This window comes from Cydia splendana, chromosome 25 (assembly GCF_910591565.1).
Source record: "Cydia splendana chromosome 25, ilCydSple1.2, whole genome shotgun sequence".
NCBI lineage: Eukaryota > Metazoa > Arthropoda > Insecta > Lepidoptera > Tortricidae > Cydia > Cydia splendana.
The window spans coordinates 5,710,023-5,724,691 of NC_085984.1; the positions used below are offsets into that span (position 1 = coordinate 5,710,023).

At 39.5% G+C, this 14,669-nt stretch overlaps 2 protein-coding genes across 4 annotated transcripts in view; both read left to right on the forward strand.

Moving 5' to 3' along the window:
- Positions 1-14,669, forward strand: part of LOC134802729 (transcription factor CP2) — a 65,998-nt gene that overhangs the window by 5,361 nt on the left and 45,968 nt on the right. For 2 of the 3 annotated variants that reach the window (XM_063775391.1, XM_063775392.1), the window contains exons 2-6: positions 9,481-9,592; positions 9,806-9,923; positions 10,413-10,485; positions 11,411-11,506; positions 13,348-13,447. In XM_063775391.1, the coding sequence (XP_063631461.1) occupies positions 9,481-9,592; positions 9,806-9,923; positions 10,413-10,485; positions 11,411-11,506; positions 13,348-13,447 (499 nt within the window). Of the gene's footprint in view, positions 1-4,960; positions 6,163-9,480; positions 9,593-9,805; positions 9,924-10,412; positions 10,486-11,410; positions 11,507-13,347; positions 13,448-14,669 lie in introns of those variants that run through there. The other variant, XM_063775393.1, reaches the window with a different exon arrangement.
- On the forward strand, positions 12,022-13,294 carry LOC134802596 (uncharacterized). The gene is made up of 4 exons (XM_063775233.1): positions 12,022-12,100; positions 12,396-12,485; positions 13,034-13,133; positions 13,168-13,294. The coding sequence occupies exons 1-4, from the start codon at positions 12,022-12,024 to the stop codon at positions 13,292-13,294; spliced, it is 396 nt and encodes a 131-aa protein (XP_063631303.1).

Here is a 14,669-nt window from a genome sequence, read left to right on the forward strand (position 1 = left end):
AGAGGAGGATAAAAATACCTAGGTACTTATTCCTTTGGCTCAGTGCCACAAAATAAGACTAGGCCTCCGACGGCTCCGACGCAGGACAGTGCCACTTTTCTCCGTCCTGCGCTACTTCACGCCAATTTTTGCAGAAAATTTAATGTTCAATGATTCGAGATTAAATAATATTTTCATTACTTGCCATCTAACACGAGTATCGATTCAATTTCGCCACACCCTCACGCGTATTTGACATGCTAAGTGAATGTTCAAACACTACATCACACTCTATAAATCTGAAAACATTCAAAATGCTCTAACACTTCACACTATACATAAATCTGAAAAACATGCAATTGACGTAACTCCATTCTATTTCGTGCGATATTGCTAACTGCTGTCAAATTATGGATTGTGTAAACTTGTTGTCAACTTGGATTGTACGGTTCGCCGTCAGATATATTGGAGCGGTCAAGGCGCTCACAAATATCTGAACACGCCTCTATTCTCAAGGCGCTAGAGTGCGTGTTCACATTTTGAGCACCTTGGCCGTTCCGATATATCTGATCTGTAGCTAACGATAGACTTCTGTGCATTTTGAGTCTTATTGCAAGGTGATAAGGTAGACAAATGGTTAGTTAAGTATATTGCTGTTAGGATAAGGATTTAACGCCTACTTTGTGACGTTTTGGAGGCACGACACTATGGTGTTAATAATCCTTGAAAATAACAACATCACGAAAGAGTTCAAAATTACATAAAAATATTTATATGAAGACCAGTTGCTTTTCGGTGAAGGAAAACATCGTGAGGAAACCGGACTAATCCCAAGGTCTAGTTTCCCCTCTGGGTTGGAAGATCAGATGGCAGTCGCTTTCGTAAAAGCTAGTGCCTACGTCAATTCTTGGGATAAGTTGCCAAGCGGACCCCAGGCTCCCATGAGCCGTGGCAAAATGCCGGGATAACGCGAGGAAGAACAAATATTTTACTTATTCTGTACCGATACTGCAATTCCGCATTTCTACAGTGCACACGAAAAGATGTGAGCCTAGCCTAATCTTTGCTTCCCGCTATCTACATTTTATCACGCGTGTCTCGAGCTATCTTGCAATCGTAATACTCATAATCATTGTTTACGCCAGTTCGGTAATGTAAAGCAAATAATGTAGCAGAAATGTTATGTAATTCACAAATGGGAGGTATTCATTTATCATTCTGTCTTTGACTATAGTCTGTATCTTTACGTATTTAAATAAAAGTAAAAAAAAAATGTACATGTTCGGGTACTTAGTTATAACATTTATTGGTTAACCAACCAAATACAAAACCGCCTGGATCAGTTACCTACTGAACGACCTGACTTTAACCTACATTATTTGATCATGTAATGTTTTCATCTACCCTCAACTGCCTTAAGGAGCCACTTGAGGGTAGATTTTGATTACTTTTATTTAAATACCTAAAAATACAGAGTATAATTTGAAACCATGAACCACGAACGCTGTAAAGGGTTCGAAACATCGGTATGTAGTATAAAATCAATATACGCGATGTTCAAGCTTGGATGTCTTGAGTATTAAATAAAAATCGCAGATACTTAAAAAGCTTCTAATTAAAGTTCTACAAAGGTACTTAAGGTTAAATTGTATGTATAAAAATAGTACATTATTGTCGAGGCTCGGAAGTAGCTACTTGCAGGCTGAGGATTCGTTTTAAACGGACGACCTTGGGAGTCCGTTTAATTGAATCCGAAGCCAGCAAGTAGCCTTCCAGCCGAGTCATATATAGTGCTTTTCTCAAAAATGGTGCAAGAAATATAAATATCATAGAAATATTTTACAAAAGCAACGTTCTTACGTATATATTTTCACAGAAAAAAGTAGAAACAATTGAAAAAATTAGCTTTGCCGCCTTTTTATTTTTTTAAATAAAAAAAAGAAGTGTATTTTTCTGCCGAAAATACGTCAACCTATTTGAGACAGCTAAATAGTCGCGGTACTAATCATCTGTTTGGATGTTTAATGGGCCTGTGCCTTCATTTGATATGGCCGTCGACTTTGCCGTTTAAAAAATAGGTCGCGAAGCGCGTAGTTTATGGTCAGTCAAAAATTAAAAAGTTAAAAACATTGCAGTCTCGATTTTGGGACTGCAATGTTGCATACAAATTCCATTATTTGTCGAGTTCCAAACTTTTTAAAAGTTGAAATGGCCATATCAAATGAAGGCACAGGCCCATTAAACAGCCAAACAGATGATTAGTACCGCGACTATTTACCTGTCTCAAATAGGTTGGCGTATTTTCGGCAGAAAAATACACTTCTACTTTTTTATTAAAAAAATAAAAAGGCGGCAAAGCTAATTTTTTCAATTGTTTCTACTTTTTTCTGTGAAAATATATACCTAAGAACGTTGCTTTTGTAAAATATTTCTATGATATTTATATTTCTTGCACCATTTTTGAGAAAAGCACTATATATGACTCGGCTGGAAGGCTACTTGCTGGCTTCGGATTCAATTAAACGGACTCCCAAGGTCGTCCGTTTAAACCGAATCCTCAGCCTGCAAGTAGCTACTTCCGAGCCTCGACAATAATGTACTATTGCGTGTGTGACGCGCACATAGGGTTGACAGATGGTCGGGATTTGGCGGGATTCTCCCGATTTTTAGCATGTGTTCCCGATTCCCGACAAAGTGTAAACTGTCCCGAAAAACAGCTTCACGTTATAAAACAATAATTTCAAGTTCCGAACTGTCGTCGAGCGAGCGAGCTGACGTAGTGCCAATAATGTAAAATATCTTTGTTTTTAATACAATTACTTTAATTTGAATGTATTTTTTTCCCGACTTAAGTCCCAAAATCCCGAAAAATTTATATTGTTTCCCGATAATAGCGCCTTTCGATCTGGCAACCCTACGCGCACATGAGCTTGTATCTCAGAGCCTAAGATCCTAATGGTTGGCTAGGCGTGTCGAGGCGGCGGGGGCGCGGCAGTGGTCAACTGGTTTAGCGGTGTACGGTCCCCGCTTCCCCTTCGGTGGTAGGAGCCGCAACACGCGATATAATCCGTTTTGATAGTATTATTTTATTGAAACGAAGGTTTAATTATTTAATTGAATATTAAAAGGAAAAAACTATTACCTAAAATATACCCTATCCCTGCCAGAGCTGGGCAAAAATTAGTTTGGATGAAAATGGAAACACTATTCTTAATCTCATCATCCATCAATTGATTGCGAATTTAATGATGAGGTTACATATCAATCAAATTGATTTCGATATGATTAAATCATATTGTTTTTATTCTCAATCGTGAAACTTAAATCAATATTGCTTAACCGGGTGTGGCCTGTAACACGAGCAAATAATTAAAGCATAAATTGTACTCCTCAAACGGTGATACTTTTGTTCAATAACTTTTAAAAATTATGAAGTATTTAGACTCCCTATTTTTCCATACACATTAAAAATATTATCTTCAATGTACGCCATTATCATTTGCGATTGACGTTGCTTGTCACGCCTTAAACATAACAAAAACTTAAAGTTACTAAAAATCATAACCCAAGTTATTTTTCGCAAAGTCGCTGAAAAAATGTTGGTCAGTTTGAGGAGTACTGAGTACTACAGCCTACAGTTTCATTTTCTGCCCCTGTTACAGGCTACACCCATGATTGAATAGACTCAGTATTTTGCATATCTTCACACCCAAGTTTCTTATTCAGCACAACTCGATCGGCCTTGATCCACATTAGGCTGAATAGTCAGACAGACGGACAAATCCAATTTGCGGGTGCCATTCTCTAAAGCCAATCTCAATCTGGATGTTTGTGTGAAATTGGGTCAAAGGATGGAATAGGGACAAAGTGTAGTAGTTTCTTGGATAAATTATATTGTTTTGTATTTGTCTTAATAATAATTGTAATATGTACCATTTAGCTCCGCGATTGTTGCGCCATTTAGGGTCCTAGCTAAATTGATTGTTCCATACTTACGCTATAGAATTTCCAATTTAGCAAGAACCGTAAATGGCATGACAATCCCGTGTGGTCACTGTACATATTAACAAGTTGATTGATTGATTGATTCAATCAATCATAGATTGATTCTGATTCTGAAAACAACCATCTTGTCGTAGTTTGGTTAGTTATTTCGTAACATCACTAACATCTAGCTGTAATGTATTATGGTACTAACAATATTGTATGGAATTTTTATATTCTGAAATAAAGATATTTAATTTTTTTATTTACTATCTCACATTCGTCACATTGAGGAAAGAGATATTCTTATTATCTTATTATTAGAGTCTTATAATCTGAAATAGGAATTTTGAGCCCACAGTAGTACATTTTGGTCGACTACGAGCACGGTCATCTTTTTAGTTCCCCACTATAGACTATACTAAACACTTTACACATAGTCAATACCTACTAAGTGCATATTTTTAATGATAGATGGCGTATCGTATGCTATCACTTTCACTACACCTTATGAACCAAAGTCCCCCGCCGCGTCTGTCTGTTTGTGTGTTTGTTCGCGATAAACTCAAAAACTACTAGACTGGATTTTCATGAGGTTTTCGCCTGTCAATAGAGATTCTTGAGGAAGGTTTAGGTGTATAATTTGTTAACCCGTGCGAAGCCGGGGCGGGTCGCTAGTTTATCATATAACTGTTGGTAGTCACTGCTTAACTGGAAATGTCATTTGATACCTTAATTATTTACATCGTTAAACACGTTACCACGCTTGTATTTTAATTAATTTATAATACTAATTTAACTAGTTATTATTATTGTGAAACAGTCATTAACTGCCCACTCGGATGAAGAAAATGGTAGCAGTGTGCTGTGAAACAAAATGGAAAAATAGTTTGAGCAAATCGAAACCTTACATACTGATTGTTATGCAGGTTATGTGACAGTGACTTTATACTAGATTAACGCCATCTACCGAATAAAATTAGAACGAGGCGTATTATAAGACTGAAAGTTCTCTAGTCAACATTAGCGCCATCTATATTTAAGTTCCAGTACTTAAAACTACGCCATCTACCGCGAAGAAGAATAATTACTAACCTAAACTGAACTATATTTGTCGCTGAGTTTAGAAGTGAATTCACAGTACAATCTAATTATACCACACAACCAGGAAAATACATTGAAGAACTAACTGAAATTACGACTATGAAAAGTTAACGCCATCTAATGAAAGCTTAGTATTAGCTTGAGGTTTAGTATAATCGTGAATACGGTTAAACGACGTTTAGTTTCGCCCGCCCGATGATATAAGAGTTTAACTGTACTGGTACTAAAAATACAGTTCTCCATGTGGTGGCAAAATCATCTTCAGAAGAGACCCGAACCATCCGCCAACACCAAGAGATACACAGTTGCCCAGCAAACATCATCTACCAGAACATTCGGGCAACTGGTCATATAGGATTCACGCAACTCATAAATAAGCATCATCTCTTGGCATACTAAGAATACTCCATTTAATGTCTGCGCCATCTGACGTTAAAACTGAGAACTAGGAATTAACAGCACTACAATTCAAATAGTTGCGTATAAATCTACGGCAACCGTTAAGAAAATTCAACGATATCTATCACCATCTATCGTGAATGTACATGGGAAGTCTGAGGATTAGACTTATTCATAGAAAGGCAGCGACATCTTTTAGTAATCCCATCGAACTACTCAAGAAGTGTCTCCATCTATCAAGAACTTCACAGTGAAGACATCACTTACTCCGGACAACTCAAAAAACAACACCAATTGCAGAAGAGGTTTGAAAGATCAACGGAAAATTAAAGTGGTTCATAAGTTCAGAAACAAACATTAAAATCATAGTGACGCCATCTATTAATAATACGGAGAACTACAAATCAAAGTGACCGCGCTATAGCATAACTTTTGGCACTTCTACTGAAGATCGAAAGTTCTGTGAAAGGGCAATTGCCCATTAATAGTTACTGTTAGCTGAAAAGCGAAGTGAACCAGTGGAAATAACAGCGGTAATCACGGAGTTCTTCAATATGGTGGAGGATACGGCGGCGGCGTCCGAGCGCGTCTCGGCGGCTGCCGTGCTCCAATTCGCGGCGCGGGAGGCGCGCGAGGGGCGCCGGCTCGCGGAGTTCGGGGCTCATGCATTCGCCAGCGTCGCTTACAATACCTATAGTAAGTCTACTTGCTCTAACTTTATAGGCGGGACTTGCATTAGGTTAATTGTTTATGGTAAGGTATATTTGGTATATTCGGAGTACTCGTAGATAACAGGAACAGGTTGATTTGATAAAGACTTACTTTCCATTAATTTAACCTTTTCGTAGGTGACAACTATTAAAAAACAGTGACAGACAGTCTCGGAGGTTTAGTTATATGTATATGTCGTAGTCGGATCGTATAATCCGCCGTATTACATTACGGCTAGCCGTTTTCAAAAACAGGGGCGTTTTGAAATGCGGCGGTTCGACGATTAGCCGGATTGTCATTGCGATACGTTCTTCATTAAGGCGGCCTACGTTTAGCCGCATCGTACTACTATTTTAGATTGTAGAGTGACCAGTTCTTTCGGTCGCCTACGTAACCGGAGTTTGACAATGTTTGCAATTTAATTTATTTTTACCATGGTCCCACCGCACTATATGTGTTTGTTTCTTTTCCAAAACATTTCCTTCACAACTTAAATAGACGGAGCCCCGCAAGCGGGGCTCCTATTTCTGGGCGGTTTGCCCTTCGGGCATCTGAAGCTACCTAACGAACCTAACCTACTTACCTACCTACGCTTTTTTCCCCAAAGTGTAATGTTTTCACGGACGTCTCACTAAATCAATAGGTAGGTAGGTTAGGTTCGTTAGGTAGCTTCAGATGCCCGAAGGGCAAACCGCTCAGAAATAGGAGCCCCGCGAAGCGGGGCTCCGTCTAGTTAAGTTGCGAAGGAAATGTTTTTTGAAAAGAAACAGTCCGACGAACTCCAGATTTGATGGACACCCCAGCGTTTGTCAGGTAGCGCCACGGGTGTTAAAAATGGGAACTAAAAACTGTCAAAGCGGCGGCTAATGACTCGCTGTATTACATTACGGCTAGCCGTGTTGAAGAACGTATGGCGCCGAATACATTCCGGCGGATTCTCATTCAGCTGCATTCAATCCGGCTAATCGTTAAACCGCCGCATTTCAAAACGCCCCTGTTTTTGAAAACGGCTAGCCGTAATGTAATACGGCGGATTATACGATCCGACTGCGACATATACACCGTGTTTTTTTTGATTTCCGTTACACGTAGCGTGTACACTTGCTTTAGGGCCGGTTTACATATTGATTAGTGTTTAGAATGAGTTCATGCATTTGCTACTAAACTTAAGTACAATCTCGGTCGATCGATGTTCGAAATGACATTAATATGTCACAGATTTCAATTGTTTGGTTGAGTTAAACGTAATGCCCGTGTTACAACAACGCTATATGCTACATTTAATTACTTTTTTAAGTTAATTTTTTTTTTCACAAAAGCAAAAAAAAAATTTTTTTTTGAAAATTAACTATGCCATTTAGTTCTCTTAAACGTACTTAACCATACCCCGAAGTTAACGGAATTCAATAAAAACACGGTGTATATGTATGTAAATTTTGATGTTTAGTGTAAATTTTATAAGTTTGTGTATTGCCATACGATAAATAAATGCTTATTTATTATGTACTTATCTGATGTTATGTTATATATGTATCTAGTAAGACAAACGTTTTTGTAAACGAAAACTGACTTTTTTGAATTAGAGTTTCTTGCAATGAGAGTAGTTATAAAACTAAAATTTAGTTTCTACCAACTAACCAAACCATATTGGCGCCATCTGTTGTTAAATCTAGGAACTAGAAACTAAAAAGAAAAACACAGCGGCCCTTTTGGCGTCATTACTGAAGAAGATTAAAAGGTAACTGCATACGTGGCAAACCCACCGAATATCCATAAATCGTAAGTTTTATATGACAATGGTGAAGAGATATTGACTTACTGACCTGGGACTGTTACTTGCTGATTGGTATGACATAGCACGCATAAGTATGTGCATAGTGTATGTTGTGCCGAAATAGAGATTATCATTATTCTTTAACGTCGCTGTTTACTGCAAACGTCTTATTTTTACACATCACTAAATTGATATCAGACACTTGTTTCCCAATTAAAGTATTGCAAACTTGATATATTTCAACAAACTTCATACCGAAACATACTCTAAAATCATCTCCGTATAGCAGACTTTCTTTTATCATCTTGTTGTTAATTAATCAAATATATAATAAGGGGTCGTCCATTAATTACATCACACGTTTAGGGGGAGGGAGGGGGTCAAGATAATGTGACATGTTGTGACAAGGGGGAGGGGGGAGTCACAAACTTTGTGACGTCACTTTAACTTCATCAGTAACCGAAATTTATTTAGATTACTTTATCCGCTATACAGTGAAATAACAAGTTTTTGGAACGATAATCGTTTTTATTCATATAATTTTCTTACCTTATCAGTTTTCGTTATAAAATTACTGATATTTAGTTTGTCAAAAATATTTTATAAAATATTAATGGTAACACTTAATTCGATTGGCCGATTTTGTTGAGAAAATGTGACGTCACACCAGGGTGGAGGGGTTTGCCAAATGTGACCAAGTGTGACAAGGAGGGGGGGAGGGGTCCAAAAACTTAGAAATTCGTGTGACGTAATTAATGGATGACCCCTAATATGTTTGAATATAGACATGTAAGTAGTTATAACTAGTTCAGTACTCCCGGATCGGAATGGGGTCAAAGTTTACTGATAATGGGCAGACATCTTGTAATGTATGTACTAGTTGTTACTGGTTTAAAAACTTTAGCTCAGCTCTGATTGGTTGTTTGAACACGAGTTTCTGATCGCATGGATAAATGTACCCGATTACAGAAGTACAGTTACATACGAGCGGACAAGACATTCACAAATATATGGACAAAGCCTCCAAGTGCACGTTCCTCCGATTTATCTGATGGCGACCGTTTGGTTTACTGAAGACAAAGTACACGCATTTAAGAAAAAATGAGACTTTTCATTTCGTAAATGCTAAAACTAACATTTGTAGCTCAGATTCGCAACTATCTTCCTCCAAATTTGAGATTACATACAACCCTTATATTTTGAAAACCCTGATATCATAGAACTATTTCAGTATCTATATTTTTCAGTATTTCTTCACAGAAATAAAAGGTAAAACTGATAATGATGATAAGATTTAAGAACAATAGGATTATTTACTTTTTTAAGGAATAAATCAGCGCAGAGCAACATCCATTTTATTATCTGAATTCCAACCTAGAACAGAACTATAGAGGGCGAACTAACGCCATCTAGTGTAAAATTCTGAACTAAAGTTCAAAGTTCACGCTATCTACATCTGACTTCAATATTATTCTATGTTGTTGCGAATTCAACCGTATCCTATTGTAATAAGACCTATCTTCTTCCAGCGGCTGTCGGCGACATGGGCGGGAGCGGGACCAGTTCGTCCTCCTCGCACCTCTCACCAGGCTGGCAGGTCAACGACCTCGACTTAGATTTACCCGGAGAATTGTCTATGAAGTAAGTATTTCAGTAGAATCTATATAGACTATGTTTGTAAACTAAATTATATTCAAGAACGAAGAAAAAGATTCATAATGTTTACCCACCTCACCGAGAAAAAGGTTTTACATATAATCTAGACCAGTGTTCCAAATGGGAGCGAGCTGCAATCTCGCTGGAGACGGTAATATTAATTTCTCCTTTATTTATTAATGAAAACTTTTTGTACAGTGAGGCGCTCCTGTCGCTGCCGTCGCTGGCGGTGTTCAAGCAAGAAGCGCCTTCCCCGACCGGCGCCGTGCTGTCGCCGCCGCGCCGCGCCTGGCCGCGCCGCCTGCCGGACAGACAGGTTAGACAACGAAAATTAATGGTTTACTGTCTAAAAGCGACGCAGAATATATGAAAGATGTGCAACGATTGATCCTTGTAATAGTACATTACTATAGAGGCTGGGAAACGAAGGGTTGCAGGCCAAGTAGATATAGACGGCCGAGCGTAGCGAGGTCGCAGAGGGATACGCGGCCGGCAACCCCGTTTGTCGAATTCGCTCGAAAAGATTGGACCATACCTTTGGCCTAGTCTCGAGTAGATGGCGTAACTTTTTGATATAAACAAATTTAACACATATCAGTGAAAGAATAAGAATCAAAGTCAAATGACGTTCTAAAAGTTTTAATATTCTGTCGAAAGATGGCAGTAAATTTACCGTGGCTACATAATTTACTTTTACCATCCGCCTGTATTTCAATTTCTGTTTCCTACGGCGGTAGGCGTCAACGTGCGTTCCAGTGGCCTAGGGTTAATGGCCGTGGTATAGTAACTGACCCGTTTGTTGCAGATTAGCGACATGGTGGTGGACGGGGCCGAGGAGGAGCACTCCCCGCCGCACGCCGCGCTTATGCCCACACACGGTAACTACTTCTTTCATTATATTGTCTTCGGTTACCGCGAGATTGGGCATTTTCACTTAACTGTGCACCTTTAACGGCCGGTTAGCAATCGTTACAAAACTGACGGTCAATGTCCAATCCGACACATTTTGTCAGGAATGTAACGGTTAGACGTTACTGAAACATGACTTAAGTCGCGCTTTAAAGTGCAAGTTAAAATGAAAATGCCCAGTTACTCATGAAATAAAACTATTGAAACGGATTATATCGCGTATATTGAATTCATATTACATCCCGACGTTTCGAACCCTTTACAGCGTTCGTGGTCAACTTCTTCCATTATAATATCATGTCTAATTAAAATACCATTTACTTAATGTCTTTTGTGATGTGTCCGTATGCTATTAATCGCCTTTTAAGGTGCGATATTGTAATGTATTTATTTATTTATTATTTTGTTACGTTACGTAACTTTGTTAGCCTCTTAGGGCCACTTGCCCCATTCACTAACCCGGGGTTAACCGGTTAAAACTGGAGTTACCATGATTACCAGTACAATTTGACAATGGGTCAACGGTTTAACCGGTTAACTCCGGGTTAGTAGGATGGTGCAAGTGGCGCTTAAGGATCTACAGACAGGTTTATATCTACAGACATTGAGCGTGCCAGACACAATAATATTCTTCTATCTATACAGTATCTAGTAACGTATTTATATATATCGTTACACGGCCGCGTATACGCCAACAAACACACTGTATAGAAAAACATACGCATCAAACTGAGAACCTCATTTTTTGAAGTCGTTTTAAATATTATTTTGACTGCCACGGCACGAACCGGCATTTAAGCGCGCGAGTGCATTCCCTGCGATGTACTAGCACCCGATTCAGCCCAGCCCGGTCTATGTGATTCTATAATCTATAGAACATGTATATGTTTACAGCCAACAGCCCTGAGAGCATGCAATGCCAGCCCACCCTCCAGGGCAGTATGATGCCAATGAACGGATACCACTCACCACCCGCACTAGACAATAAAAGTAAGTGTCAAATATCAACAGATGGCGCTATGATCAAAACGCTCACAGCTAACAGTCCTGAGAGTATACAATTCACCATCTGCATTAAAGTAAGTGGCGACACCTATTTCAAATATAAATATTCAAACATTATTTTAGTTGAAATCCTTTACAGCAGGCGTGGCTCACTCCGCGATTTCGTCGCTTTGCTACAGGTAGCTAAAAGTACATCCGTTCCACTCCAATTTTAGTGGCTAGCCATAAGCCGCGCGTGGCGCTGTCGCCACCTAGCGACTTTATCTGCTCTGATCGTAACACACGCGTTTTGTTAGAGAGTGAGTCTTCTGTACCTAGTACTATTATTTATTCTGTGCTTACAGCTAAGAGTTCTGAGAGCATGCAATGCCAGCCCACTCTACAGCACCTTTACACTTGACAATAAAAGTAAGTGGCGACATCTAGTTTCAATATTAAGATTTAGGAATCATTCAATAGATGGCGTTTGTTTCTTCAATACTAAACTAAGAGTATGCATTATGCAAAGACAGTGCACCCTGCAGGGCGGCATGATGCCTATGAGCGTATACCATTCACCACCCGCACTCGACAATAAAAGTAAGTGGCGACATCTAGTTCAAAGATTAGCTAACAGATGGCGCTCTCTTTAAACATCCACAAACATACACACTGCAGGGCGGTATTCTGATGCTGAGCGGTTACCATTCACTACCCGCACTCGACAAAAAAAGTAAGTAAAAATACAATGATTTAAACTTTAGTCAATAGATGGCATTATAATCAAAATGCCTACAACCACCCTAATCGCATACAATACTATTCACCATCTACACTAGACAATAATAAAAGCCACATCTAGTTTCAATATGAAGATTCCAATATTACTCGATAGATGGCGCTTTATTCATCAATACGCTCACCCTGCAGGGCGGTATGATGCCCATGAGCGATTACCATTCACCACCCGCACTCGACAACAAAAGTAAGTGGCGACATCTAGTTCAATATAATTAATTAAGGATATGAACATCAGTCGACAGATGGCGCTTTGTTCAAACCGCTCACAGCTAACCGTCCTGCGAGTATGCAACGACAGTCCCCTTGCACTTGACAAGAAAGTTTGTAGTGACATCTAGCGAGAAGTAGACATCAATTTACAGATTTCACACAAGATGGCTCTTTAATCAACTTACTTTTGGTAGAGATTCGAATTTTTAGTTGATGTGAATTCCAACTTGTTTCTTAGGTGTATTTGCAACCTTTTTATTATGCACCATTCCAGGGGATAACCGGTTAAACCTGGAGTTACCATGGTTAACAGTACAATTTGACACTGGGTTAACGTTTTAACCGCTTAACCCCGGGTTAGTGGGATGGTGCAAGTGGGCCTAATGTTATTCTATACGGATTATGTTAACCGACATAGCGACATCTACCGAAAGACGATTACATCTTTTTTTTTTTGGAATATCGCTCGCAGACGTATCTGCTTGTTTAAAAATTTATTAGTGATCCAATTGCGTGTTCCAGACGGCGGCCTACTGATGTGCTCGCCGGTCAGCTCGCTGGACGGGTTCCTGCACTCACCAGCACAGCCCCGTCCCGAACCCAGCTTCAAGGATGACACCAGGTAACTTGAACTATAGGTTAGGATGGTATTCTAGCTGTCCAGCTGTCCGTGTTCCAGACGGCGGCCTACTGATGTGCTCGCCGGTCAGCTCGCTGGACGGGTTCCTGCACTCACCAGCACAGCCCCGTCCCGAACCCAGCTTCAAGGATGACACCAGGTAACTTGAACTATAGGTTAGGATGGTATTTCAGCAGTCCAGCGGTCCGTGTCCCAGACGGCGGTCTACTGATGTGCTCGCCGGTCAGCTCGCTGGACGGGTTCCTGCACTCACCAGCACAGCCCCGTCCCGAACCCAGCTTCAAGGATGACACCAGGTAACTTCAACTTATAGGTTAGGCTTAGAAATAAATGGGGTTGGCCGGTCGAAGTTTTTAGCAGATGGCGTCATCATAGCTTGCCCTGTCATGCCATTAAGGTTTTATAATCATACTCACGCTTGACTCCTCAGTAGTTCCGTAAGTATGGCTTGATTTAACCCGTGGAGCGCCCTAGTATCACACGTGTGATGTTAACTCAATTGGGGTCGTAGCGACTCAATTATCAGACGTGTGTTACTACAGATCGATATGGGTCAAATTGCTTTGCATCAATAGGGAATATTACGCATAACTCTGCTTAGAGGGCGTCACTAGGCCAATCACATGGCCTACCTTGAATCACGACAATCGAAAGTTCGGTTTCTGCCTCTCTATCACTCTTGCCTATTCGATCGATAGAGAGGCAAATAAAGACATTTTGATTTTCGCGTTTCGCCTATAAACAAACCGCTTTGATGCATCAATGTCATAGTGAAAACTTGTCAAAAAACTGTTTAAGGCCTAGTATGTATAAGTATACTCTATGGTTTACTGAACAAATTAGTGCTGCACTCTTGCGGCAGAACATTGCAGTAATACTCCCTATTGGTGGACGTTCGACGGGTTAACCGTGTGGGGTTCTGTCAAAGTGCCTAATTCATTTATTTCAAACGACATACGTAGTCTGCGTCCCAGTGTGGCTTCTTACATACACTATTTCTAAAATCGGCATACAAGCATCTTCTACATTAGCTTGAATCATCATAAAACTACACACAATTCAAACAATTTTAACATAAATGATGTATGTAATTAAATTATCACGCATAGGAATGATTAATTTATTTTGTAATCGGGTCACTCATGTAATTTCAGTTACTTTGATTACGTGAGTGACCCGTTGTAAATATTTTTAACGCATTCGAATCTCATGGGAGTTTTAAAATTGCTCACTAATTCAACAACCCTACCCCTACCAATTCAACCCTATGTCCCTTTGTCATATAAAGCTCACATTTAATCAATTGTATGCTCTACTGCCTATTTACTCCATGTACAAAATATTAATCATTAAAATCACGGATCATTTATCCATAAAGGTCAATTTCACTAAGCAGCGAGAAACAACATTGCCGATTGGGTACTTTCCTCTACTTAAAATAAATTATTTCACACTGTGCACGAAATAAAAGGTTGAAAAAATTCGAGTACAACATTGGCACCGTTGCGCTTAAATTTG